Below are 26,768 nucleotides of genomic sequence, written 5' to 3' on the forward strand. Positions count from 1 at the left end.
GAAATTGTTTCCGTCAAGGGTAGAGTGTGTTATTAGCTTCAAAGCTACCAAGACGGCAATTTCAATTACAATTGTTACACGGTGCCGACTTCCTGGACTTTGGAAGTCGTACGTGGGAAGTAAGAGTCATAGGTATCGAGATTCAGAGTCCGATTTCATTTAGATTAAAGCTATACTGGTTCAAAATTTTCCCACTGCGATGTCCAGAGTTGAAGCTGCTCCCAGTTTTTACATTGGTGCTCCGTACCAAATCCGGTCACTCCACCAAGCTCTTCGTTTTTCTTCTCGACTGTTAAGTCCGGCCGACACATTATACTTTGACGTAGAAGATCGATACAATGACGCAAATGAGAAGGGCTCATCATAAAGCCGCTTTCATGCTCATGCTCTAGCTCCATGGTCGAGTGTTTGTTATGTTCGTTGTACACTGACCATACCCCAATTCGAAGAGAATTCTGTTCTATGGTAAGCTGTCAAGCTTCTCATCTTCGTAGAGAGAGTTTTTAGCTTACCAAGCAATGTAGTTGATGGTAAACGGAGAATGCAGACCGTTCAGGTGCCAAGCGAGGATGTTTGAAAAATCCACCATGAGAAGGAAAGACACTTCTCCATGCTTCATCGGAAACATTCGAAGGAGGCTCCCCAAATGTTCTATTGTATTCAAAAGTCTGGAGTAGGGTATCGACTGGACATAGTTAATCGTCTGAATTCTTAACGTTCAAATAGACACTGACGTCGCAGCTCTTGTGTAGTCTCTGGGTTAACTGCCCTGATGATGGAATATCTCCCTGCGAAAAATGCGGTTGAAAGCACGCAAACCAGAAGAAGATAACATGCTGTGGTCTTGTAAAGAGCCCCTGTGCCTGCAGATTTCTCTTCCCGCTCAATATCTACCAAGTTATATCGATAACTCATGCTCGAAATAGTCGGCATACTAGAAGATGATGCAAATCACTATAACATACCCTTTCAACAAACTTACTTAAGTGAGAGAAAGTGAAAGGAATAATCAATATTTTACAAAAGAGTGGGAATCTCAAAGTCCCCGAACAACAAGAACCAAGCGTCATGGATCAAATAACATGGGTGGCCACATCTTTATCTCGACCACCTCCTTCAATACTACCATAAATACAAACCTGCAAGCCCATGCTCTAGTATCTGCAAAGATGAGGATCGATCCAATTCTTGAAGAGAACCCTGTTCAATCAGAGCTTAGGGTCAGGTTACTTCTGAGCAGCCGAGGAACTTAACTTTTCAATGACTTTGAGATGGAGGATGGGGCCTGGAAACTATTCGTGGATAACAAAGAATTTGATGGTCATCAAATACTATCCTCGGAATCAGATTACTCCAAGTCAGGGATATATGTGTGATTGTGAATATGCAATGTTGGGGACACGAAATTCTAATTACGATGTTTCCAGGTATCGCCACTTGTGTGTGGTCGAATTCGGTAACTCAATGTGCAACCAGCCTACAACGGGGCGAGGCGAAGCGCAAAAGTGGGTAATATAATAATGTGGTAGCATTATTGCATTTGCAATGCTGGTACTCTGTTCATCACCAACGGCACGCTATCACCAACGGTTTCAATCCAAAAATTTCAGTAACTTGACCTCATTTGCGGACAAATGGCTTCTTTTGGATTAGCATCGGCGGTGAAGGAACAAACACTGCAGCCCTGCTACAGGGTTAACGTACATGGGCTACATAATTAAGCGAGAGCACAAATATGAGGGGCATTAGCGAGTATTCTTGAGTCTCGAAGTATTTTTGGAAATCGAGATGATGAGATTGTCCGCTTTTGATTAAATTTCCACAATCTAAGTACATTTTTACGCCAATGGTTTGGAGCTTCGTACAATCCGTATCATTCTTGGAAACCTTCCCAATAGCGTGGCATGCTTTCAATCTCCGACACACGTTCCTCAAACCAATCTTCCCTATATCCAAAAAATTGTCTCATGGGCTCGAGCATACTGCTATCGTGTGGGCAATATCTAAAGCGCTGGATAACAGCATCCACACCCTGAGTCTCATTGATATAACTGAAGCAGGCTGTTTGCCTATTTGCCCACTTACTAAGCTTGTCCCAACTGCGGCACATGCGTTGTTGGCCCATACCTGTCGTGACGTTTTTTGTCGCAGATGTGTACATTGGTGTGTCATCGGCTTCACATACAATATTTTGCAGTAAAAGATCCATACAATGAATGAGGTGAGGATAACTATCTAGCTGAGTACCATTATAGTAGCTGATAGTTACCCATCTACGGACTTTTCGCTACTTATGAATCAGTATTATATATGGAATCGTCGATTTTACATACTACTTACGAGACAGTGAACACTGTGATAGGCATTAATGAGATAAATACTGCGATTTTTGTTCCAGAAAAAGGGTTCGGAGTCAGGAAGGCCTTGTTCGTTTGCCCACTTGGTATCGAGACTTATCTCGCCTGTACTAGTATCAAGACTCTCCCATAATATGGATCTCTCAATCTCGTTTTTGCTTCCAAGCCCGTAAGGTGAGGATGAATTGATAACTGACACAGTGTCTCTCGCCAGTCCGGCTGGAGGTAAAAAAAATGTCAGATAGAATTTCAATCAGGGCTAGTGTGCACATACCATATTTCGTGACTGTAGAAATGCTCGTTTGAGTGTCGATTGAGGACTTGAAGATATGTGGTATCAGGAGTATAAGATTTGTAAGAAGAGATAAAGTGAGAAGTACATATAGTACCCAGTTTCGTGGCTTTGAGCTCTTGTTTTGATACTCGCCTTCGGCCGATTCCAGGCTGTCTTTTTCGCAGTTCGAAAGCATTGGCTGATCTTCCATAGTTCTTTGTATATTTCAACTGTAGCATAAGTTCAAGAGAAATCGGTCTTTAATTCTCGAATGCCCAATTTGATTGATCAACGCGCAGACCAAACGAAGTGGACTCCCAAGATGATACAAGAAACGGAGGAAGACGACGACGCGGGGTCTGCTGAGCTGTTCTTCTCGACTTTGGTTTTAATATAGTAAATATTGGTAATTAATGGTCTCATCTCATTTGTCAGTTTGTGGGGTGGCGGGGTCAAAATGCTACGGATATACCGGACGTCCGATCTTCATCTGGATGATGGCACCTCAGATGGTATCGAAGCTTCATTAGCACAGAACTTCTTCTGCAGACAGAAACATATTCGATACGTAAGTGTTGCTTCAAATAATAGCCATGGCGTCTCTTGAAGAGTACTCAACTATTCCGACTTCTGATCATGATCACGACGTACAATCCCATGATACAGCGTACAGCACCTTGGAGAAGTCGAAATACCCAATCAACTTTTCGAGAATCTCATGCGTACTCATATCTAGCGGTCTGTTTCTTATGACTATGTTGTTTGTCGTTAGTCACATCGGTCAACTCACACAATACCCCAAGTTGAAAATATGTGACAATCCCATTGTTCGTCGCGAATGGCGCTCCCTTAGTAGAAATGAGAAGCACGAATATTTCGAGGCAGTGAACTGTCTTCGTAGCAAGCCATCCATGCTAGGAACCAACCACTCGCTATACGATGATTTTGGCTACTCGCATATACAGATTGGCAATTACACACATGAAACTGCCGGATTCCTGCCCTGGCATCGTTATTTCATTCACATTTACGAGCTGGCTTTGAAGGGCCAATGCAACTACACTGGGTATCTAGCTTACTGGGACTGGGAGCTAGACTGGTCAGACATCGAAACATCACCAATCTGGGATAACGAGGACGGGTTTGGGGGTGATGGAACGGGGGATCTCAGTGTAGGGGAAGGAAGATGTGTAACCGATGGACCCTTTGCAAATATGACCCTTTTTTATTACGAAGATAGCGAACAAGAGCATTGTCTATCTCGCGGCTTCCGACATGGTTCTGAGAAAAATCAGTTTGTTACTTCAAGACTCCATCCATCATCTCTGCAGAAAGCATTCAATTCCCCTGACTATAGAGGTTTTAATCTTGCCTTGGAAGATGGTGCACATCGTGCTATACCTGCATTCTTGCAGGGCGAATTTGGAAGTTTTACGTCCCCTAATGGTTCGTGCACCCAGAAACTCAAGTTATAGTTCTTGAAGACTTGCATATTAATTCCATCACAGATCCGATCTTCTTCCTTCATCATACACAAATTGATCGTTTATGGTGGGAATGGCAGAAAGTTGATCCAGAAAGAAGGCTAAGAGACTACGGTGGAAAGGCAGGTACAATCGAATCCACCAGAGAAGCATCGATTGATGACCTTCTTCATGTCGGTAGTCTGGGACGAACAATAGCTGTGTCGGAAATAATGAGCACGGAGACAGAAATACTATGTTACATATACTAAGTCAAATGATTCATGGCATGATAAGCAAACTACACAATTCAAATTTCCCCTAAGAAAGACGGATTTTTGAGGCTGCTCATTTCTTGATCGTCAACTATCCGTCGCTGTACCTTAAGCCGAAGATCTTCCCAATTAACACATGTATGTTTCGGTCCCTCTAATTTCAGCATCGGTTTATCACTCTTTGAGCTCCATTCAAATGTCATCAATGTTGTGTCTGCATGACACATAATTGCTTGTCGTAAAAGTTCGACACAGTGATCTAAAAATGTCAGAAGTGCTCTATAACTAGAGAAAAGAGGCTCAAACCTGCATGCAAGAGCCAGTGGGTTTCCTTGTCTCCCGAAACATCGGGAAAATAGTGCTTGCGGTATATAGCCTGCCTTACGAACTTCTGAAGGGTCTCATATTAGCAAGAGCAGAGAGCGGTGCTAGCAGGTGATACGGACTACACAGTGAAGCTGATGAAAAGCTTCAAGCCATGCGAGATGGTCTTGACCATTCAATAATGTAACAGATGTCTGATTCGTCCTCTCAAGCTCCCTCTGCGAAACTCGAATATTTATCCCGGAGAGTAATTCTTGCCACGCATTATCCAAGTCTCTACTGGGCGCCCCAGCGTAGACACTGAACTCAGCAAGCTCAAAGTACTGTTGATTTACCAAGAGTTCTTCTTGATCGAAGCCTGGCAACTGATCAGCTTACTGGCCGACTCCATTAATTGTCTTGGAGCCCACATACTCATTTCGATTAGAGAACTTCTACCCTGAGAAGTGTGAGAATTCAAATATAAGAAAATCGCCAAGGAATATAGAATAAAGACGAGAAGGTGTAAGCCAATAACTGTGAGATAATCTTGCTTTTCTTTCTTTCGACGGCCAGTAGAAAGAAGGAATGGCAATGCATCCAACTCTTCGTCTTTCGGTTCCATTAGTTTTTGGGTTTTATGAAATGAAACATAGGTCAAGATTTTCGGAATGACGCCCGACATATTTAGATTCGAAGATTTGCTTTGTGGGTTGCCAGCAGTGGCACACGGAGTGAAGAATTGTGTGGTACGCAATCAGCACGAAATAATCTAGGCTAACAATCGAGGGGGTATATCTGTGGGAAGCTAATCAGGAATTCTTATCAAGAGTTTGCTGATTCTGGCGTATTTTTGTGTTCGCTATCTTCGTCAGACAACTGCATATACACCTGCAAATACCACCTCCCTCCAGAAAAAAAGGCATATAAAGATCATCAAAACTCCCACTTAAAGCTCTCGACAGACATCCAAATCCCAGTTCCACAAGGTCTACGAAGTATCAAGATACTCGTCCGAACACAACTTTCACACCCGCCACTTAAAGCCAAGATGTATTTCATGAAACTTTCGGTCCTTGCGATCCTTCCAGTTGGGTTCTGTGCCCCAATGAAGTCTGTCGGTGTGTGCTGCATCATGCTTCACATCTTTGAAAATATCTGCTGACCAACCCCACAGCAATTGCTAGAGATACCTATGGAGCCGACGAGAGCGTTGTCTATCCTGACTACCGCAGATCGACTAGTGAAGAATCTGTCGTATATCCGGACTATCGAAGAGATGCATCATCTGACGACGACACACCTATCATCTATCCCGACTATCGCCGATCAGCCAGTGACGATTTCGTCATTTATCCAGATTATCGCAGAGATGCAAAGCCTACTAGCGATGAATCCATCATTTACCCCGACTACCGCAGAGAAGTGGTGGGCAGAGATGTTGACGCTGCAAAGGAGGATGGTTCTGTAATTTACCCAGATTATCGCCGAGACATTGATTAGTAGATGGTTATAATTGGCCGTCGTGTTGAGATTATAGCCTTATACAGTTTGACACCCTATTACTTCAAAGGCTGCGGGGTTTTTTTATCGCAGATGTTTTCAAAGCTAGGGATTGTGGAGAATTGGTCTCGGCTACAGTTACTTGCTTGACACTCTCTCCTCCTTTAGTATAGCCCTGTCAGTTTTATCCATTTTAAAGCACAATAACAAAAAATCTTATCATGCAATTGAGCGGCGCGAACCGCAGTGGTGTGTTGCGTAATGTGAGTTGCCTACATCATTTCCGTGGTGGAAATTTTAATCGTTTATCATGACCAAATGCTGTACGCAGCGATGGGGCGCAGTCTTGCAAGATTGATAAACTCCAGTTGAGCTGCGAAATTTAGACCCTACGAGGTAGTATTCTGTAGGTGAACTCAAGGCAAAAGTGTGAAAAGACCCACCACCCACGGAGCAACAGATGCATCGGCTGAATCGATTGTAACGTCGCGATGCAGGATGAATTGGCTCTTGAAGATAAAGGTAACACTGGCATAGTGCAGTGCCACAGACACTTGAAAATATAGGGCGGCTTATCGTTGTTTCTAGAGAATACTGGAAGGATATTCAGGGCTTGTCCGTTTTATTGAGATAGTTTTCCTTTGTGATGGCTGGCCTCTGTTAAGACAAGAGATTACTTGATCAGTTGAATGGACCTTTTTCCCTACGTTTTATCGACCCCAGTCCAAGGCATCTCCTAGGTAGTGCCAGATAACCGGCCAGTGGCCCAGGGCAGTGATACCAAGCCAGTAATAATGCCTGACTGAGAGTGGAGCAAGACAGCATAAATATCTGGAGGGCTGAATCGAGTAAAGTTTACGACGGGATGGCGTGCTTCCTGACATCTCCTCGACTCCTCGGTTTATCAGTGGCAGCTTGTGAGGACACACCAAGGTATTGTGATGAAGATTGAAAATGGCGCACCCCATACACATTGGGCGATGGACTGCTGAAGATCCACCACGCTACTTGTACAAGTGTTTGCTTGGCTTGATCCGACAGAGTGGTTCATCAGTGTGCACATTCGAAGACGAACATGCAAAGTTGATTGGGAGGCTTATGGCTAGTGATATTGCAGGGGTATCTGGGGCTATCCGGATGTTTCGGCATCTACGTGATCATTCTCCATGTAATTTAACTAGGTACTATATTTGTAAGCCAATGAAGAGACTGCCGATGTTTTCTTCAAGATTGCAGGACCTAGTACGAGTAGATATTTGCAATGTCGTAGTCGGATGTATGGTTCGCTTTCCGGTCTGTGTGTTTTCAAAGTCATCCCCACAGGTGATCTAATCTAGTGCTGCAGTATGAGATTGTCATGCACCCCTCAGTTCTCACACTACTCGTGCTGTCAGAAAGTATGCAACTCCGGCGCTAAATACGCTATATCGGCTTTAATGGGCCAATGGAATCCACTGCTTTTTCTAATCCCACTATATTAAATGGAGATTTGGAAAATTGAATCAATTGAATCGCTCGCTTATATTGAAGCCCTACTACTTTCAGCACAAATTTCAATGATTTATGCCCTTTTCAAGCTCTAGGAAGCTTCCCCACAGTGGCTTAATCCTATTGAGGCAGGAGTTGCATACTTTCTGGCCGCACGAGTATTAGCGATGATGGTTTCTATGCTGACTTCAGTGGGTCTCATGAATTTTGATACAGGCTGACAGGTTATGGTAGCACCATCTAGATGCCACATTGCTGCAAGTTTGCAACCGTATACACCCTCCAATGGCAGCACTAGATTCTCAGATGTTGGATTGATGCTGGTACAGCTGCAGATGTAATATGGCCATTGCTACCTACCCAGGTAGTTGTTTAGTTGTCATGGTAGCAGCGTACGTACGATTTTGATAGACCTCAGTGGGCTAACAACACGACAGATAGCCCTCAGACAGGCACTAAATAGTTCGATTAACTAAATAAGGTTACTAGTCTGAAAATGAACTCAGTGATTTCTATCAAACCAAACCATAATATTCCATAGTCTGTAAAGCTTGATACATGCTTTACAAGATCCTTGTGCGGCGCAGTCGCTAAGCTGAGGCAAGGAAAAAATCTCTGCCCAAGTGTCAAGGATGCTTCGATTCCCAGCACACATCATACATGATTAGAAGCCTGTTGTTGATAGCTATACGGTACTCCCATGCGCTTATTAGGTGAGTACCTTTCATCCATGGCGACGCCGCTTCAATACAACCCTTACATACTGCCCCTACGGACAGAGTTCATATGTAGAGTGTTTCGCGTGGAGGTGTACAGTGTTCGTTTGTCACGATTGCCTAGATAGGATTGTTTGTATGGCACGCGTAATTATTTTACATACCCCGAAGCTCACATTCTCGACTTGAATATTGCTTGCGGCTATGATATCTGAAATAATTCATATTTTGTCTTGCGATTTGTAAAAAAAAAGAATTCGGTATCTTTGCGCCGAGATGAAGAGCCTGTCTACGTTTGCATGTACAGTCCTCTGCACACTACTCGGTTATCATGTTTTCCGTATCTTGTATAGAAATCGCCTTGCACGATCCAATGGTCATCTTCCTCCTAGAAAGTACCCTCATATCGACCCTTTCCTTGGTCTTGATATATTCATCAAAACAGGAAAGCTTCTCAAGGAGCATCGCATGCTTCCGGAAATTGCTCAACGCTTTGCTGACCATGGACGCACTTTCCAAACGAAAAATTTAGGAAGAACCCAGATAAACTCGATCCAACCTGAGAACATACATACCGTGTTCTCATCTCGAAGCATAGAATGGGGCGTACAACCCATTAGGCTTGTGGCGCAAGAGCCGTTTTGCGGACGCGGATTCATCACTACTGATGGTGATGAATGGGCACATGCAAAGTCACTGCTTAAGCCGGGATTCCAACGGTCCTATATTTCTAATTTGACATCGCTCGAAGAGCATTTCCAAGTTATGCTGTCCCGTATACCGAAAGATGAATCTCCGGTAGATCTCTTACCCCTTTTCGCGGATCTCGTGAGTTCTCTTTGTGAATTTAGGTTTACGCACCCTTTTCCATATTGTGTATTGATTGATACCTAGTACCTAGATATGGCTACGGTTTTTCTGTTTGGTGAGTCCATTGGTGCACTCTCTCAGAATGTCCCTCCCCATGCTTTGGGCGTGTTGGCAGCTTTTGACTATGCAATGCGTGGATGCGGTATTCGCATTGTGTTGGGACCATTAAGATTCCTCTACCGCGACCCCAAATGGTCCGAGGCTTGCCAGAAAGTTCGTGAATTTGCAGATTACTACGTTGAAAGAGCTTTAGAATATCGACATCAATATCTTGTGGGAGATAACTCGAAGATTCCCAATTTACCAAATCGAACCTTGCTTCAGAGCATGGCAGAACAAACAGGTGATCGCGAAGATCTGCGTTGGCAAATAATGCAAGCACATATGGCAGCCCAAGAAACCACTGGCAATCTGTTGGCAAATGTTTTCTTCCTTCTCTCTCGCCATCCAGAAGTATGGCATAAGTTACAGCAAGAGGTGGATGCTATTGGAGATTCCGAGTTAAACTGGGATTGTATCTCCAGACTGAAGTATGCCCGTATGGTTATCAATGAGGGTAAGCAAACACTACAACTCGCTTCATATGAATGTACAGAACATACTTGATCCTAACCTTCGAAATATAGCACTGAGACTGTATCCTATTCTACCAAACATCTTCCGAACAGCTCTGAAATCAACGTCATTGCCAACTGGCGGTGGACCAGACGGCATGTCTCCCGTCTATATCCCAAAGGGTACAATGTTCAGCACCTCATCGTATGCAATTCACCGCGATCCTATAATATGGGGGGCGGATGCCGCAGAGTTCAAACCAGAGCGTTGGGACAATAATTTCAAGCCTGGTCCAGGGGAGTACATTCCATTTGGTGCCGGGCCGAGAGTCTGTATGGGTCAGCAAAAAGCGCTTATTGAAGCCGGATATATTGTTGTTAGAATGGTACAAGAATTTTCTGCTGTTGGAAGCCACGATGATCAAGAATGGATGGGTCAGCTGCAATTGACAGCGAAAAATGCTCATGGTTGTGTTGTTTCACTCAAAGCTAGACCTAACTAAATGTATGGTCTCTTGTCCCAACTAAAGTTCGGGGTTTAGATAACTCTCATTTCTATTGGATATATCCGGTTGCTTAATCTTTATTCTACGAGGTTACCGCTTCCCATTGCAGTCCTATCTGAGGGTCGTTTGCTCCAATTTTCTTGTAAGAAGATGAAGGCCATTAGTTGGGCTTCATATGCATGCACTGTTTGATTTCACCTCTAGACCAGGGTCGATAAATAGAATGGAGCCACGAGCTCAGAGTTTGACACTCGGTCTTACATCTTGCATGATAATATTTGGGGACTTCGAAGATATTCGTTGATTTGCGCCTCCGGCCTTGTGTCTGTCGGTCGGTGATTTCGCTTGGAACAGCTTTCACATGAAGGTTGGGTCGAGGAATGGTAAGAGCTAGTGGATACTTGATGGATTGATAAGATCCTACCCCATAAAATGGCATGCAGTAGTGTATACGCACAAACAGAGAGATCACTTTCTCAGGGCGGCGGGTGGCTTGTCAGGATTTACATTCCGCATCTAGGAGGTGAATTCCGCGCAACCCATGACCCTGGTTGTGATTATTAGCGTATTTTACCTTGTAGATACATAGTAAAACGCTCTAAGTACCAATATTGTAACCAACAAACTTGTGCAGTAGGAACCTTGCTTAATTTCGACAGTTCTGTATAAGATTTCCATCGAAGATTTTAAAGGAGGATTATTGTTGCAGGCTAGTGTGGTCTCATCATACTCAATTAGTTGATTGCATAAATGCAGATCCCCCTGTTTGTTGAAAGGATCAACCAGATCCGATGCTCCAGACGAAGTGGACTTATGATCTGAGAAACTACATTCCATGCACCACTAGAACCCCTGGTCTGTTGAACTTTCTTGCGGGTATCAACTCTCCTCCGGGTACTTATTGCAGCGTCTCATTTTTCTTTACTCTTTATGTGGAGGGAGAGATGCATGCCGAGTAGAGACCACGCAAGCCAGTATTAATGTATGGGGGGCTGGTGGTGTGGGTGTGAAATTCCTGCGTGCGGCAAAGACTGTAGGCCTCATCACAGTATGAGAGTTTCGGTCTGTTTGATTCGGGCTGCTGGGCTGTTTTGGGAACAGTTAGCATAATTGAAAATGCGCTAATTATTGACATGGCCATCGCTTACTACGAATATGCTAGTGTTACAATTGACCTGTTTGACAGACTTTGATATACCCGTGAGCTCGAAAGTGTGTTTCTTCAAGTTTAATTTTAGAGTCCCTTATGTCGGATTCTATGGCAGATGTACAGTATTATCCGACTGTGCCGCGGGCATGAATAAAATGATTCTTCAGTCTTCTACGGACGGAATAGTTTGTGCCCAATCCCGAGATCCGCAAAGATTACATGTGGTACCTACAATAAATTAGAACCCAACACAGGATACAACCATTTTTCGATGAAGGAATTCATGTATTGCCAGCCACGGTATACTTGATACACCCTGAAAAGTTTGGAAAGGAATAGGTCTGGTCTGTTGCCATTATTGTCCTCAAACGACAAGAATAGAATACTAAAGTCGCAGTCGAATAGATAGCCATGCCTTTTTTTGTCACTTCCAACATTCAATGGACAGATGTCGAATCTAGAATGAATTACAAACAAACAACCATACCAGGTCCTTCGTGAGAAGATATACTCATGGCAACCCTATGCTTACACTTGGATCTAAACCCTGGAGTATCAATATCACAATTTCTTAGGTGCCCATGATGTATACTACCTGCAAACTGAGATAGTAATATAATTCTTAAAGCCTTGTAAAGTACTTTTGGACCAAGCATAACACAGTTGCAGAAGCTTTCATTCAAAAAATTTCAACCCCAAGCAATCATTAATGGCATCATAATAAGAATACTCGAAACCACCAAAGAAGCGAAGACTAATATTGAGTAGACGTGGACGCCCCTGCTACAGTAGAGAGGCGTCGAGCAACAAACCGAAAACAAAAAGACACATTAACTAAGATGTATTCTTCATACTCTGTAGCAGCGGCTACTTGCAGCTTTGTTTTCCCTGTCCTCGCAGGTATCGCGGTCTATTTTCGCTTCCACGCTCGAAGAATACAATCGATACCTTACAAAGCTGATGACTATCTTATACTTGCTGCAATGGTAAGAATTCCTGCGTCTGCACTTGAAAATATTCACCGAATTAATCGACAAATAGTTATTAGCAATTGTTCTTGCATGTATTGTCTTTGAAGGGTCGTTTCGGGGCAGCATCGGTCAACCACTCTCGACATTAACCCCAGAGCAGTATACTGTGCTTTCAAAGGTATGTGGCTTCTGTGAAGAAGAACAGATCATAGTGGTTGATAAGTATTAAGCATCTGTATTTGGCTGTGATATTCTCCCAGTTGTCCTGTGGTATTGTCAAGTGTTCAGTTCTTATGTTCTACAAACGGATTTTTGCAACATCCAAGTTCCATTTAGCCGCCAATATTACACTAGTCGCCGTTTCGCTTTGGATATTAGCAAGCTTTTTTGTAAGTGTTCAAGTGGTGTAGCCTTGACGTTAAGCCTTTCTTGCTAACATCACAGACACAAATTTTCTCAGCCTGGCCTGTATCAGACTGGTGGACCTTCGGGAAATCATTTGACATGAATTACGGTGCTATGGTTACCTCTTTTGCGGCGATGGATATTTTTCTCGATGTCCTCATTCTTTGCCTTCCACTGCCTGTCATCAAGCACCTGCAAATGACACGAACGCGCAAATTTCAAATTGTGGGTATCTTCTGGCTAGGCATTTTGTAAGTGTTTGCTCTCTCAGAAAAAATCTGTTATATCATCAGGCTCTGTCTGACATTCTGTGATAGCTGCGTTGTTTCTGCCTCCGTTCGTATGTACTATGCATACCAACTCAGCTTCACTGCTTCCAAACCAGCCGTTGCGTTCACCCCATTATTTGCAGGTAAGTTCTAAACCCAGCTCAGATAAAAGAAAATTCGTGCTAATATACTCCAGATGATTCTACGAGTTCTTTAATCTGGGGCCAAATCGAACCTTGTACATCGATTATCGCAGGATGTCTTCCTTGTCTTACCCCATTATTTAGAGGAATACGATCTCCAGATTCACTGATCCGAAGTGCCCGGAGCTTTCGCTCCATATTTTCACGCAGCCAACCCCCTTCTATGACTTCACTTGGACGTAAGGCTACAGATGAAGAGAGTCAAAGGGAAGATTCAACCAGGGAATGGCACAGATTACAGGAAATAAGCAACAAACAATCTGTATACACTGGTGGGGTTGATACGGGGCAGCCGGCAGAGAATCTAGAGCACCAAGAAGGAATCTTCATGCAGCGATCATTCGCCAACACTGTTGAGTCCGCTGGTTATTCTGGTCAACTAGGTCGTTAGTAGAGTTGTTTTGATACGGAACACTTCTGTTGGGAAATGTATCGGGAGCGCTCTATTATGTCAGAAATTATGAGTTTACGTCTTTGATAGAGCTGATAAGCTGAAGACCACAAGCTAAGATACTTGGGAAGCTTTTAGCTCACTGTTTGGAGTGAAGTCCAGTGAAGGAATCTCTCTTAGCATTCTTAGTTGTCAATCTATTTGCCTTCAATTTGATTTCCGAATATACTCTATCTACGATAATTCTGGCACACGGATTGATCATGTATTTTGTATCATAGACTTTGTCCTTAGGTTGTTTAAATTATCAAAAAAGTCAATCTATAGCACTGGAAATCACCCAAAGTGATACTTAAGAGCCATTCAGACAACATTGTGAGGGTTCTTCAGTGGCAAGATGTTTTCACAGAGTGGAACAAATTCAGAAGGAAGGATTGTAAAGTTCTGAAACTATCTTCTAGGTACAAATTAAAGTATCAATCCAACCTGGGCGCCGTTCTTGCTCACGGTTGTTACTCTCCAACGATCCACAAATTCCATCACCGGATCGCGATTTTGGATACCCTTGAACTTTTGCAAGATCCTGATGGTAGTTATCGCGATCTGTGTAACGCCAAGATCACTAGCCGGACACATTCGTGGCCCAGCCCCAAAGGATAAATTTATCCAACGATCAGGTTTGAAATCGCCTTCCCATCGCTCAGGACGCCATATTTCAGCATCTTCCCCCCAAAGATCCTTTCTTCGAGCCATTGACGCGAACCAAATTACAACTTTTACGCCTTTTTTGACAAAAATTGGAGAGGTTGCATTTGGCCCTCCACCTGTCGGAAGAACTGTGTCACGAAGCGCAATACGCTCATTAGCACTCACACCGGGATATAGTCTCATTGTTTCGTTGATGACACAGTTGAGATAACTTAAACTCTTCACAAGTTTAGGAGTGAGTTCTGCAGGTCCGATAGCTGATACCTCCTCTTGCAACTTCATCCACGCCTGAGAGTTTCGTGCTAGATTAAAGAACATGTTCGTAAGGGGCGTCGCGATGGCATCGTGAACCGGAAGGAATAAGCCCAAAAGTTCGTCTCTAATCTTCACTCGATCTTGACCTAGATTTGCTAGTCCGTATGCCACTGAGTATTTTTGTTCCTCGCTGGTCGACACGGCTTTATCCATTACTTTGTCGAGTATTTTATCAACAAAGTCTTGCGCATCCTTGCATGAAGACCAGAACTTAGGATCCCGGGATAGAAAATCCCAGAATGGCAACACCATTCTCATGCCGACACCTTGTAAAGAGTAGTTGTAAGCGTCTAGAAATCTCATGGCATCTGCTGGAGTCTCTGGCAATAGGGTTAATGTCGACTCCCCAAATAAGATCTCAGAGGAGCTGTCAAGTGCTAGGCGGTCAAACAGCGGTTGTAGATCAACAGTGGAGCCATCTTCAGGAATCAAGGCCAGAAGCCGTGCAACGTGTTGCTCAAACATGTGTTGATGGTGTGTGGCTCTTGCAAAGATCGGAGTGAGCACAGAACGATGAGCCTTCCACACTGCACCGTCGGTGGACATTAAGCCGTCGCCTGCCAAAGGTTTCAGCCCAAAAGACCGCATGGGACCGACGCCAAATGATTCAAAATCTGTTCCATATATAGCTTTAACATGTTCCGGTGCTTCAGTAACAATTTCGGAAACACCATACGGAAAGGATTGAAACGTATGGCCATATTTTGAAAAGAGACCTCTGGCGATTGTATCACGCGATTGATTTTCATAAGTTTCTGTGAAGCGGCCATAGATTATATCAAGACCAAAGAATGGGTCTTTCTGAGGAATTGATCGCGGTGGCTGACATCCCTTTCGCAATCGATTGGTGCTTAGGTGACTCTTCAAAGCACGAATTGTAAGTAGAAAAACTGTGCAGAGTAACAACAATGACGGATAACTCATATCGAATTTAGTGTAAAGTGCCATATTTAAAATCTCGATGTCAATTCAAGGGAGAAAAAGTGACGCTAGAATTGAGTGAAAAACTTCAAAGACTCTGACAGATTGAAGTAGAATTTGGGGGGGATCGTAAAGTATCCCAGCTTTGAGCGATCTCTAGGTTTATTGTGGACAGCATGGCCTTGCAAGCACCAAACTGTTACCAAAAAGCGAACTCATAACTACCTGGTAGCTATAATGCCAAAACAGCGACAAGCATTAGCGCGGAAATTGATGTAACATATAAGCAGCCAACAACTACCAGGGGTTTGCAGAAACCTACAACCACTAATTTCACAGGGGTGGCGCAAGCGAATGTACGCGCATATTAAATTACTGGAAGGGTCAAACAATTCTGAACTTCTAATTTTGTAATGATCAATCAAACCGTTGTTATTTGACACTGTACCAATTATTCTACTGGTACATTCGAAATCGATTAAATTCTATTGAGAGTTCCAAGTGTTGTAGGTGTTTACCTAGTATTTGTCCGGGCTTGAACATGAAACAAATGCAACAATAAGTTCAAGAACCAGCTAATTGTCTTTCATCTCCAAAGTGAACTTATTCTTTGTAGCGAAGCACTTTCATATGAATTTGATACTATTACTTTTTTTCTCTGAATCTCAAAAGACACCATGGCATCTTCACCAGTACTTTTAGCTGAGGATAGCTCGGCCAAAACATCGGAGAGCCCACAACTCGTTGAAGGTTCTGCTCCTGAAGCCGAAAAAGTATCCGAGGAGATATCTTCTGCCAATGCCAATGCCACGACCGAAAGAGATAGAGATGCTGTAGCGGGAACCTCTACTCGAACAATCAATGGACTTTCCTGGAGTCTAGTGGTTGCTTGTATTTCATCATCAACCTTTTTGTTCGCCATAGACAACACTATCGTCGCCGATATCCAGACGGCAATTGTCGAGGAGTTCGATGAAGTGGGAAAGCTAACGTGGGTTTCGGTGGCTTTCATGCTGGGGGCGGCTGGAACAAACCTGATGTGGTCAGTAATCGAGATTATTTACACACTTCCTCATACTGACAGGTAGTGGTACATAGGGGAAAGGCATATGGTACATTTGACGCGAAGTATGTCTATATATTCACAACCTTGATTTTTGAGGTCGGCTCCGCAATATGTGGTGGTGCTCCCAACATGAACGCTCTTATTGTTGGCCGAGCTATATGCGGACTGGGAGGGATAGGAATGTATATCGGTGTCATGACTGTAATGTCGGAAAATACATCAAAGACCGAGCGGCCAGTATATCTCGGGCTGATAGGCGTAAGTCGACTCCACTAAATTTTGATTTCCAATATACTAATCCGGAATAATCGTAGATACTTTGGGGTATTGGCACAGTGTGAGACTCAAACTCATTCAATCTCTCACATGAAGCTAACATATCCACAGGGTCGGCCCTTTCATAGGAGGGGCTTTCGCCGATAGCAGCGCCACATGGCGGTGGGGATTCTATATCAACCTTTGTATTGGAGGAATCTTCGCGCCTGTATACGTATTTCTCATCCCGAACTCCAAACCCCGATCTAATTTGGGTCTTCTTGGTCGATGGATACAAATTGACTGGCTTGGTGCCTTACTTCTCTTGGGTGCCATTGCATGCTTGCTAATGGCCATTGCCTTCGGCGGACTACTATTTCCATGGAATTCTGGATCTATCATCGGTCTTTTCGTTACCGGTGGTATTCTGTTCATTGCATTGGCCATTCAGCAGTCATATGCGCTAGGAACAACCGAGGAACACAGATTGATTCCGATAGAATACCTTCAGTCAAAAGAGATAGTCATCCTCTTCATTGAGACAGCCTGCGCCGGAGCTGCAGTGTTCCTCCCAATATATTTCATTCCCATTTTCTTCGAAATCATCCACGGCGAGTCTGCATTAGGCTCAGGTCTCAAGCTCCTCCCATTCATTTTGGTCATGGTTACTATGACTTTTGTCAATGGTTTCACCCTATCAAAATGGGGCTACTATATGCCTTGGTATTTTGTATGTTCTGCTCTCCAAGTCATTGGTTCTGCGCTTCTCTTTACTATTGAAAGGGAAACTGCGGTCAGCGCCATCTATGGATATACTGTACTCATGGCATTTGTCGGCGGTTGGAGTCAGGCATCATTTACAGTTGCTCAATTCCTTGTCGCTCCCAAAGACATTCCGATTGTGACTGGTTTCTTAACGTGTGCCCAATCAGGTGGAGCAGCGCTATCACTAGCAATTGGCGACACTGTCTTCCTGAATACTGCACAGAGTGGTATCATGACTCTGCTTCCAAATCGAAGCTCGTCTGAAATCCAAGGACTTATCTCCGGTTTGGGAAATTCATTCTTCGAAACTTTAGATGATAAAATACAAAACGCTATTCTGGACATCATTATGAGCAGCTTCAAGAAGCTTTTTATCCTTCCCATTGCAGCTGGAGCTGTAGCGCTCGCCTTTTCAGTCTTCCTGAAAAGGCAGAAAATTGACGTCTCTTGAAAAGCTGAGGAGTACTTCCAGGGAACTACCTAGCATCCTTGTTACGGTCCGTCAATTGTACCAATGGCCAAATATGAAAAAAATCGAACGTGTCAAAGAGTCAAAAGCAACAGCTTTAATTATGTCTAGTCTCCTTTTCTTTCAAGAAGCTTCAGGAATTCCTTTTCAATCTTTCTAATTTTAATTGATACAATTTGTGAAAATGGAAATTCTTAGATGAGGGTTTTGGGGATTTCTCTATTGGTACACATTAACAGTTTTATTTCGAGCCAGAGTTTATTCCTGATCTGGATTCGTATGGTCATAAATAATCGAATTTTTAGGCGTCATGTTTCGAAATCAAAGATTTAAGTGAATATAAGAAGAGTGCAGACATAAGAAAAGAGAAGAGACGAAAACGAATAGTTACGAGAAATAAAGACAAAAAGGTTGATATTTCAAACCTCAGATAGTATATATCAGATATATCAAGGGATTCATTGGTACTGTAGACAAATTGTTCAACTAGGTACTATTCGCGAATTCTTGAAGCCATCTAGTCCTTATCTGGCGCTACTTCCAAATATGTTTATACACAAAGAGGGTAGCCATTATATTAGTCGATCGTTCCAGGCACCACTTAGTGTTTGGAGATCAATTTGCTATGCTTGCTATAATTTACATATTCAATGACTACTATTGTGACTTAATACTCCTTGGCAGTTACTTATTATCTTACTCCATGCTCGGAAGCTTCTAGTCTTAAAACGTACACTGCCCTTGCAAATCTTGATATCGAGAACTGTGCATTCTAGGAATCAAGATTTAATCCTTCCTGTCATCATAAGGAAAGACTACTTTCTCTGTGCAATGGTTTACCATGTCGGATCGCCATCTCGTGATGTAAGACCAACTGTTGGGAGTCGGAACCGGAGAGAAGAGCATCCGGTGCGGCACGAAAAGCATTACTATCTTCATGATTACCGCTCTAAGCTTATCAAATTCCGTCTCAACCCTCGTAGAAACTATAAAATCCACTTCACAGGTTGTTCCCCCGGGTTTGGAAAAGCACTCGTCCAAAACATTCTAGACCGAGGCGACAACGTCATTGCCACATTTCAAGGCTCGAAAGATCGCATTAAGTACTTGAAAGATGCCGGTGCAGCTACCTTGTCTCTGGATCTAACCGCTTCGCGGTTTTGGTTTGACTGGGAAGAGTTCATCGTAAGCACGAACCTCGATCAACCTACAGCTACGATTGACTGGAGTGATAAGTATACAACGGTATTCATGACGTGGTAGCGAATTTGTATACTGCTCTGCGTTCTGAAATAACTTGAAGCGAGACCTCACAACTGTTTCAACTCCGATCTGCAAGTCAAATACCCCTCCAACCTTTGCCACACTTCAATCCAATGACCCTTTAGACTCAAATATTTCTAGTCTTTCCATTCAGATTTGAGGACTAGCGGGTCTTCAGATGTGATCATTTTAAAAGACTTAAGTATAAATACTGCCGCAAGCTGATACTTTGTAATCTTCACTCATCGGATAGCCGAGGAATCCAGCTAATTCCAACTCAATTGCTCCCTCTGAAGACATACTATTGAGTAACTGATCTTGATGGGATGATATGAATTCATGTAGTTCTGTGGCACCGTGAAAATATAGTAGAAGGGACACAAAAATAGTATCATGGCAATCAAAAAAGCGTTTTATTTGACCTCAATATCATAGCTATGAACGATAAACAATAATGGTATATGCCAAGACCCAAACCAGACTCCTCGCTAAATAGTAGAACAATAATTCAAAGACCAAGTAAAAAGAACTTATACTATGGGCTTGGGCCTCCATCAGGTAAAGCCGGCAAAGGTTTTTGCTCATTAACAGGCTCTTCTTGTGTGGGTGTTCGAAGGGATTGAGATTCCCTGATATCAGCAACACTTTGCTCTTCCAACGCATCGTGTTGAACACCCGAGTATGTGGAGTTCACCTCATCCATGGGATCGTGACTCTCAATATCACTAGGCGGGGGACTGGCCAGAGCAGTAGGATTTCTATCTCTGACACCCCTTTCTTTCGCGTCTGCAACTGACAGGAACGAGGCAGGTGAAGAATTATGAGATCTAAGTGAAGGTCCGAATGATGAGGTGCGAAGAAGTTCATGTTCTTTAGATGCAGATAGCAAGGGGTTAGAATTCTGGTATTTCATAGTGATGCTTCTGCGAAGTCGAGAAAAGGTACCAGTTGTTGCTCCGGTTATGGTGCTGGGGGTTGCGTCGTCAAATGAACGTGGAGGAGTCAGTTCGTTATCAGAGCGGGAATATGTTGATATGGGTGTTGGAGGACCCCAACCTCTTGATCGGGAGCGCGAGTTGACAGATTCATCCGACGGCTGACGTCGATGGTGACCGGTCCACGCATTTACAGGGGAACTTGCATCACCGATGTAATCTTCGCGGTCCCGGAAGTTGTAACCCGGCATATCGATTGGACTTTCCATATTAGTGATGTTGCTGCTAATGCGGGAACGCCGATTATGGAGAGAGAAGCCGAGAGGCTCAGTACTGGAGACACGAGAGAAAATCACGAGGCCAAGACACAGAAGAAGCAGTACAGATTGGATGATAGACATGCGCTTTTGAAAGACAACTTCATCAGCCAGGATATTGAGACGGGCACTAATAGCCAAAATTTCTCGACGAGATTCTTCTCGTTGACTTTCAAGTGAAATAACAGTCGATTGCCATATCTCATCATATTGTTGACGAAACACGCGGAGTTCCGTAAGAACTGTGCTATTGAGGTTTTCGAGAAAATCAGTTGTCTTTTGAAGTTGCCTTTTTTCGACTCTTAGGAAGGCTTCTCGAAGCATCTTTGATTGCTCTTCGATATACTTCAATGATAAAGTTGAGTTCGTTTCCAACAGCTGCAGACGTCTTGACACAGCCTTGAAAAAGCTCTCTTGGATAGTGGGTAAAGAGGCAGATCCAGAAGAAGTGTTTGTACCTCGCGTCTTATTTGTACTCGTCGTATCTTGAGATTTGTTAACTATAGTAGTCGTGGAACTTGTCGGGATAGTTGAATGTGAACTGTCGTGAGTTACCTTGGAGGATTCATGGGTTTCTTGTGTAAGTGACGTGCTTGCTAGGGATGCTTTATCCTCGGACAACGTTTGCTGTGCAGAAGGACCGGTGAAAGACAATGATGAGGATGTGATCCCCTTATCTGTGAAGGCAGTAGAAATCATCTCAGGTGATGGCGGAACTTTCATAGTAGTCTTGAATTTATATGACTCATTCTCCACCGCGGCTTGACTTGTGAGAATATGTTCCGGAGCATCTGAAGGATAGCACAAGTATAGAGATTGTATAGAAAGTAATTCAAATTCTCTGGCTATAGGTTTCTTCCAAGGAGAGGTTGGTGTTGGCGGTGGTTTAAGGTGCGTCTCCACTGGCATTTCTTCCCTTTGAACGTCTCGAGTAGTATATAATACTGTAGGCTCTGCCTGGTTACTCGCTGTTACACGCACAGCTTGCGTTTCAGTCGACGTCGCCTGAATGATTTCTGCTACAGCTTCTGGAACAAATCCTTCTTCGGGGTCCTCATCCGCTTCCTCGTCGTCATCATTGTTAGCTTCAGTATCCTTCCAACTTTCAAGCATGCGAGTGCCATGAACTCTCACGAGCGAGAGCGGGCAATAGTACTCCTTTCCGTAATGTGTCAAAAATTCGATGCGTATATACCTTGCCCAAATTTGCGGATTTTCTATTAAAAAGGCTTGTATTTCTCGGGAGTTACGAGCTTCATAGACACCTAAATCTTTCCACTTGTCCGTCTTCACAGGCCATCGATCGCTAACACTAACTCTAAATGTTCTTAGCATGCTGGAGAAAAATTCATAATTGGCAAGAACTAGAGTATCGATCCATATATCTTCCTAATGATTGTTAGCAATGTGATTTCTGTTTCGGGGCAGCACAATTCATACCGAAAGCTCAATGACTAAAAACTTGTTCGGTGTTTTACATTCCGAAAGCATATAGGAATCCTTATTCTCTATCAACACAGCTTTTGAATTTTTTGCGCCTTGATGGGTCTTCAGAACAGTAGCACCGGCATCAAATGATGCATAGGAAAAACGCTCTTTGCAGGTCTTGCCAGCATCCTTACTTCGGTGTTCCTTTCGATGCCCAGAACCACTTTTCTCTTCTGGTGAATCCTGATTTGAACCCATGCCTTTATCTTCGGTCGTTCTTAAGGTTTGCTCAGCCCCTCCATTCCGGAAAGCACCAAAGTCCAAATCAATTTCTCCATCATCTCCAAGAGACTCAAGATTGTTTTGGAATGCTTCCGACTCTCTTTTTCTAGCTGCTTCCGCAGATCTTCGCTTGCCCAGATTCAAATCCTGCTGCCCAGCTTGCTCCAATGTTTGTTTCTTCCACTCTTCGAATGACAAAAATGAGGCATCATTAAGCTCTCCTTCATCGACAGTAGTCGGAGATTCCGTAGGAGACGGTATGTCTGGAGATGGGCTGGATGATTTAAGCTGAATGACGGATATACGACTTGTATCGCCCGTAATTTTAGCTTCGTCGTTTGTTTGGGCAACAGACTCGCTGAAAGAAGATGTGTTCGATATCGTGTCCGTTACAACATCATTTTCCTGGCTTTCAACAGTTCCAGCTGCACCTACAACATTTGTCTTTGTTGTTGGCGGAGAGTCCGTATTGCTCCAGGATGAACGAAGGCATTGTTGAGGTAATATATCTGTTATGTAGTTGATCGTTCTAAACTCGCATGTTCCAGTAGTATTCGGGACATTGATTATAGGGCCTGTGCTGGCAGTGGTTGGCACACTGCTCGCGATTGTCCTGTTAGGTAGGCAGAAGAGGAATGAAAGCGCAGTTGTTGCCACGATATATCGATGACATGCGAAGACCATTCTGGCTCGGCGGCATAGTGTTTTGAACTGAAGGCGGGATGTTGAGGGGAATGAATTAATGAATTAGCTACGATAAATTGCCACGGCGTACCGGAGGTAATAGTAATGCAAGTGCCAACTGCAGATTTGGGACAATGCACGCACGCACAAGAAGTTTTGTGGATTCAATTGTGCGGTGAGTAAAATACAACAGAGCAAAACATAAATTTTCTTTGATTCCTTGTTTCTTCCTGCTATTCGTTTCCTGTTCGAAGGTCTGGTTAAACTCACCGTTAAAGCTAGATCTAGAAGCGGACATTCCTCCTTTGGTTTTGATTGGTTTTATCAGTCCTGTCTGCACGTGATCCTTTCAAATTATTAAGACCTTCAATCTTTCTCCACAATGATGCATGAACCTTGACCACGATAGTCTAAGAAGTGGGATGTTTTTAACGCTATTTTCACGATACAGAGCTTTCCACAATTCAAGATAGTGGGGTGTATTTACTTGATGCAAGTACAACAGTGAAACATTTCTGCGCTATCAAAAATGCTAATCGTATGGCAATATGTATGCTATGTTGTCACGGGCCTCAGCTCTCTCATTCATTACTTTGCCCCTCCCTATGGCCTGGGTAAGACACCCCTCCATGCATGACTACAATGGTTCGACCTCCCTCTCTAACCATCTCATAGTGAGCTCATCTCCCTTGAAGAAGTCTTTAGTTTTAGAATAAATATCAGCATGATACTCGTTCAACCAGTGCTTTTCTTTTCGGGTCAGGAGAGTCTCATCAATAAGTTTCCGGCAGTATGGCACCATTGTGACATGCTCAAAGCCCAAATATGGCTTTTCGCCAAATTGGTGCTTCGTCTCAACCTCCTTCACCATGATAATGTTTTCAATTCGGATGCCGAAAGAGCCATCCTCGTAATACCCAGGTTCGTTGGAGATGACGTTTCCAGGTGCTAGTGGGACTTCCGAATATTGAATCCTAGTCCCGATTCCTATTGGTCCTTCGTGAACATTCAAAAAAGAACCAACTCCGTGGCCTGTTCCATGCCTGTAGTCCAAGCCTTCTTCCTGTTTGTATCTTAGCATCATAAGAGCGATATTGAGTGATTGGACTTACCCAGAGGAACTGTCTAGCAAGGACGTCGAGAGCAAATCCGCTAGTTCCTTTAGGGAAAATGGCGACATCTAAAGCAATGTTACCTTTCAGAACTAAAGTATAAGCCTTCTTTTCCATTTCTGTTGGCTCGCCAAAATGTAGTGTACGAGTGGTGTCAGTAGTGCCGTCAAAATACTGGGCGCCAGAATCACATAAATAAACAGCTTTTGGATCAATTATTGAGCAGTTGCCGGGCTCAGGCTTGTAATGAATGACTGCTGCATTAGGTCCAGTGGAGGATATCGTGTCAAAAGATAGCCCAACAAAATTCTTCTGCTTTGACCGTAATTGCTCGAGTTTGTCAGCCGCGGTCACTTCATCCATCTCTACTTTTTCGACTACGAGCTGATGCTCGAGCCATGCAAAGTACTCGATAAGTGCTGCTCCATCTCTAACATGACAAGCTCTCATTCCTTCTAGTTCCGTCTCATTTTTGACAGATTTAGCGTCACCGATTGGGCTTCGCACTTCATCGACCTTTGCATCACCACCAAGAGCGCGTTTTAGTGCCCATGATGCCCTGCTTGAGACCAGGAACTTCTTGACTTTGGCGTCTTCTGCATCCAGAGATTGGCTCAAGACCTCAACGTCGCCAAATATCTTTGAATAGTCTCTAACGGAAACTCCGTTTTCATTGAGATGCGCCGTGCATTCATCACTTAATTTGCTTGAATCCACATATAAAGTGGCGGATGAAGATGTGACCGAAGCGTAAGAGAAGAAAACTGGGTTGTAAGGGATATCATTTCCACGCAGATTAAATAGCCAAGCTATTTCATCTAACATGGATACAATAATACCGGAGCTCTTTTTCTTCAGCAATTCCTTTCGGAGATCTTCGAGTTTTGTCTTGACGTCTTTCCCGGCAAATTTGCGGGCCAGAACCTTGACGGGCTCCTTTGGTCTGGATGGACGACTGTCTCCCCAAACAAGGTCCACCAGATTTTCTTCCACGGCAACTAAGTCATTTCTACCACAATCAAATCAGCATCTTTCATATGAAGTATAGAACAGAGACAGCCCTCTATGAATTATGAAAGCAATGGATGTGTTATGCTTACCCGCCACGCTTTTTAATCTTCTCGGTGAGTTTTCGAGCGTCAGATGCAGACATGATAGTAGGATCAACACCGACCACTTTCCCATTCTCGGACTGTTCAGCAGCCCATTCTTGCCACGTTGGTACATCTTGTAGACCTTGTTTTAAAAGGAGCCAATTGTCTAAATTATCATGATTAGTCTCCAAGTGATCAGTAGCCCTAAGAGAATGCCAGCATGATGCCTGCTTTCCATGGGACTGAAGTCAAACCAATTTACTTACTATCAAGCTGGCGTGAGGCCTGGTTGAAATATCGACCTATAAGAAACTTAGTGGAGTCTCTACACAGACCAAATTTCATGACCTACCATCCGTGGCTAAAGCAGCTTTCTCCAGAGTCACTACTGCACATCCGGCTGATCCCGAAAACCCTGATATAAATTCCCTTCGCGCATCGCACGCTGCAATGTATTCGGAGCTGTGGCTATCTTCCGAGGGAACGACTATATGATGGTTAGGCAGAGTTGATACATGGAGGAATGGCCACTAGGTGACTTACATACTGTAGACATCGACCTTGTTCTTTTTCATAAGCTCCCGCAACCCCGCCAAGCGCTCCGTTGTATTAATGCTCTCCATATCTGTTTCTAAGATCTCGTCAACTCCAGGCCTCAATCAAGAGAGCACTCCTCGGATCTGCAATGCACGTACTGGCAAAACTGGACGAATATCGAATGCGAGTGTTGAGAGATTGTGCGAATGGGTGAAAGGAGCTACAAGAACGAATTCCACGTAAGCAACTATTTAAGGGACGGAAGTATCGCATTGGGTTTCCCAAGACGGTAGGTCGTGGAACGGAAATGAGTGGTCAAAGAAGATGGGGCAGATAACAGCGAGGCTCGATGTAACGTGAAAGAAGGTATGAAATGTGTAGATCGGAGTCAAGAAACTTATTAGGTAACACAACAGTCTTTGTAATTCGATTGTTGAATATCTACTTACTCGAGTACTATCTTTCTTTGTTGGAATAAGCTGTTTGAGCCTCTTGTGTACGAATGATTCCAATGAGTGTATTCTTCACTGTACCATTTGATGTGCTACAAGTAGACATGTAAAACATTTAGTCATGGAATCATCTGGTGAGGCTACCACCACCCCGAGGCTACTGGTCGGCTGAGGTGGGGTTAACAATATCTTATTGAACAAACCAACCCAACACCACCAAATTTCCAAATGGAAGCGACTCGACCTACAACAACATAAGATAGATTGCAGGTTCAAATTTGCTACAATATTCCCCAAAATAAAAATGTTCCAGTTGTAGACGCTTCTCGAGATTTCTCTCTTTATTCTATCAGACCAAGAAGTGATAAAACATAACCAACATTAATTGTCTTTAATAGCGAGGATCAATCAATTGTTTTCTATCCACTTTGCAAGGCTTGTGAAGGCCTGCTTGCTACCGCTATCAA

General features: G+C 43.5%; 11 protein-coding genes across 11 annotated transcripts; 5 read left to right on the top strand and 6 right to left on the bottom strand.

Annotated features, from left to right (window-relative positions):
- Positions 1-170: 170 nt before the first annotated feature.
- Positions 171-915, bottom strand: EAF02_010272 (uncharacterized protein; the record flags this gene model as incomplete). Its single annotated transcript, XM_038906320.1, has 3 exons — positions 171-455; positions 513-685; positions 735-915. 3 exons carry the CDS (start codon positions 913-915, stop codon positions 171-173), a joined length of 639 nt encoding a protein of 212 aa, XP_038754047.1.
- Positions 916-1,873: 958 nt separating this feature from the next.
- On the bottom strand, positions 1,874-2,842 carry EAF02_010273 (uncharacterized protein; the record flags this gene model as incomplete). The annotated part of the gene is made up of 3 exons (XM_038906321.1): positions 1,874-2,287; positions 2,341-2,576; positions 2,632-2,842. 3 exons carry the CDS (start codon positions 2,840-2,842, stop codon positions 1,874-1,876), a joined length of 861 nt encoding a protein of 286 aa, XP_038754048.1.
- A 159-nt stretch (positions 2,843-3,001) lies between these two features.
- EAF02_010274 (uncharacterized protein) lies at positions 3,002-4,387 on the top strand. Its single transcript, XM_038906322.1, has 2 exons — positions 3,002-4,077; positions 4,140-4,387. The coding sequence occupies exons 1-2, from the start codon at positions 3,225-3,227 to the stop codon at positions 4,364-4,366; spliced, it is 1,080 nt and encodes a 359-aa protein (XP_038754049.1). The 5' UTR covers positions 3,002-3,224; the 3' UTR covers positions 4,367-4,387.
- A 17-nt stretch (positions 4,388-4,404) lies between these two features.
- On the bottom strand, positions 4,405-5,357 carry EAF02_010275 (uncharacterized protein; the record flags this gene model as incomplete). Its single annotated transcript, XM_038906323.1, has 4 exons — positions 4,405-4,628; positions 4,676-4,760; positions 4,816-5,051; positions 5,108-5,357. The coding sequence occupies 4 exons, from the start codon at positions 5,355-5,357 to the stop codon at positions 4,405-4,407; spliced, it is 795 nt and encodes a 264-aa protein (XP_038754050.1).
- Positions 5,358-5,723: 366 nt separating this feature from the next.
- On the top strand, positions 5,724-6,175 carry EAF02_010276 (uncharacterized protein; the record flags this gene model as incomplete). The annotated part of the gene is made up of 2 exons (XM_038906324.1): positions 5,724-5,793; positions 5,850-6,175. 2 exons carry the CDS (start codon positions 5,724-5,726, stop codon positions 6,173-6,175), a joined length of 396 nt encoding a protein of 131 aa, XP_038754051.1.
- A 2,330-nt stretch (positions 6,176-8,505) lies between these two features.
- Positions 8,506-10,926, top strand: EAF02_010277 (uncharacterized protein). Its single transcript, XM_038906325.1, has 3 exons — positions 8,506-9,207; positions 9,274-9,805; positions 9,876-10,926. Exons 1-3 carry the CDS (start codon positions 8,656-8,658, stop codon positions 10,304-10,306), a joined length of 1,515 nt encoding a protein of 504 aa, XP_038754052.1. The 5' UTR covers positions 8,506-8,655; the 3' UTR covers positions 10,307-10,926.
- Positions 10,927-12,298: 1,372 nt separating this feature from the next.
- On the top strand, positions 12,299-13,698 carry EAF02_010278 (uncharacterized protein; the record flags this gene model as incomplete). Its single annotated transcript, XM_038906326.1, has 6 exons — positions 12,299-12,445; positions 12,501-12,608; positions 12,661-12,819; positions 12,875-13,086; positions 13,153-13,247; positions 13,301-13,698. The coding sequence occupies 6 exons, from the start codon at positions 12,299-12,301 to the stop codon at positions 13,696-13,698; spliced, it is 1,119 nt and encodes a 372-aa protein (XP_038754053.1).
- A 468-nt stretch (positions 13,699-14,166) lies between these two features.
- Positions 14,167-15,669, bottom strand: EAF02_010279 (uncharacterized protein; the record flags this gene model as incomplete). Its single annotated transcript, XM_038906327.1, has 1 exon — positions 14,167-15,669. One exon carries the CDS (start codon positions 15,667-15,669, stop codon positions 14,167-14,169), a length of 1,503 nt encoding a protein of 500 aa, XP_038754054.1.
- A 650-nt stretch (positions 15,670-16,319) lies between these two features.
- EAF02_010280 (uncharacterized protein) lies at positions 16,320-18,179 on the top strand (the record flags this gene model as incomplete). Its single annotated transcript, XM_038906328.1, has 4 exons — positions 16,320-16,684; positions 16,741-16,966; positions 17,023-17,045; positions 17,096-18,179. 4 exons carry the CDS (start codon positions 16,320-16,322, stop codon positions 18,177-18,179), a joined length of 1,698 nt encoding a protein of 565 aa, XP_038754055.1.
- A 1,816-nt stretch (positions 18,180-19,995) lies between these two features.
- EAF02_010281 (uncharacterized protein) lies at positions 19,996-23,106 on the bottom strand (the record flags this gene model as incomplete). The annotated part of the gene is made up of 2 exons (XM_038906329.1): positions 19,996-22,101; positions 22,153-23,106. 2 exons carry the CDS (start codon positions 23,104-23,106, stop codon positions 19,996-19,998), a joined length of 3,060 nt encoding a protein of 1,019 aa, XP_038754056.1.
- A 637-nt stretch (positions 23,107-23,743) lies between these two features.
- EAF02_010282 (uncharacterized protein) lies at positions 23,744-26,122 on the bottom strand (the record flags this gene model as incomplete). The annotated part of the gene is made up of 7 exons (XM_038906330.1): positions 23,744-24,169; positions 24,219-25,227; positions 25,319-25,478; positions 25,579-25,614; positions 25,665-25,799; positions 25,860-25,943; positions 26,008-26,122. 7 exons carry the CDS (start codon positions 26,120-26,122, stop codon positions 23,744-23,746), a joined length of 1,965 nt encoding a protein of 654 aa, XP_038754057.1.
- Between the last annotated feature and the right edge of the window lie 646 nt (positions 26,123-26,768).

Source organism: Botrytis sinoallii (genome assembly GCF_014898435.1).
Source record: "Botrytis sinoallii strain Bc 23 chromosome Unknown BSIN_024, whole genome shotgun sequence".
Lineage (NCBI taxonomy): Eukaryota > Fungi > Ascomycota > Leotiomycetes > Helotiales > Sclerotiniaceae > Botrytis > Botrytis sinoallii.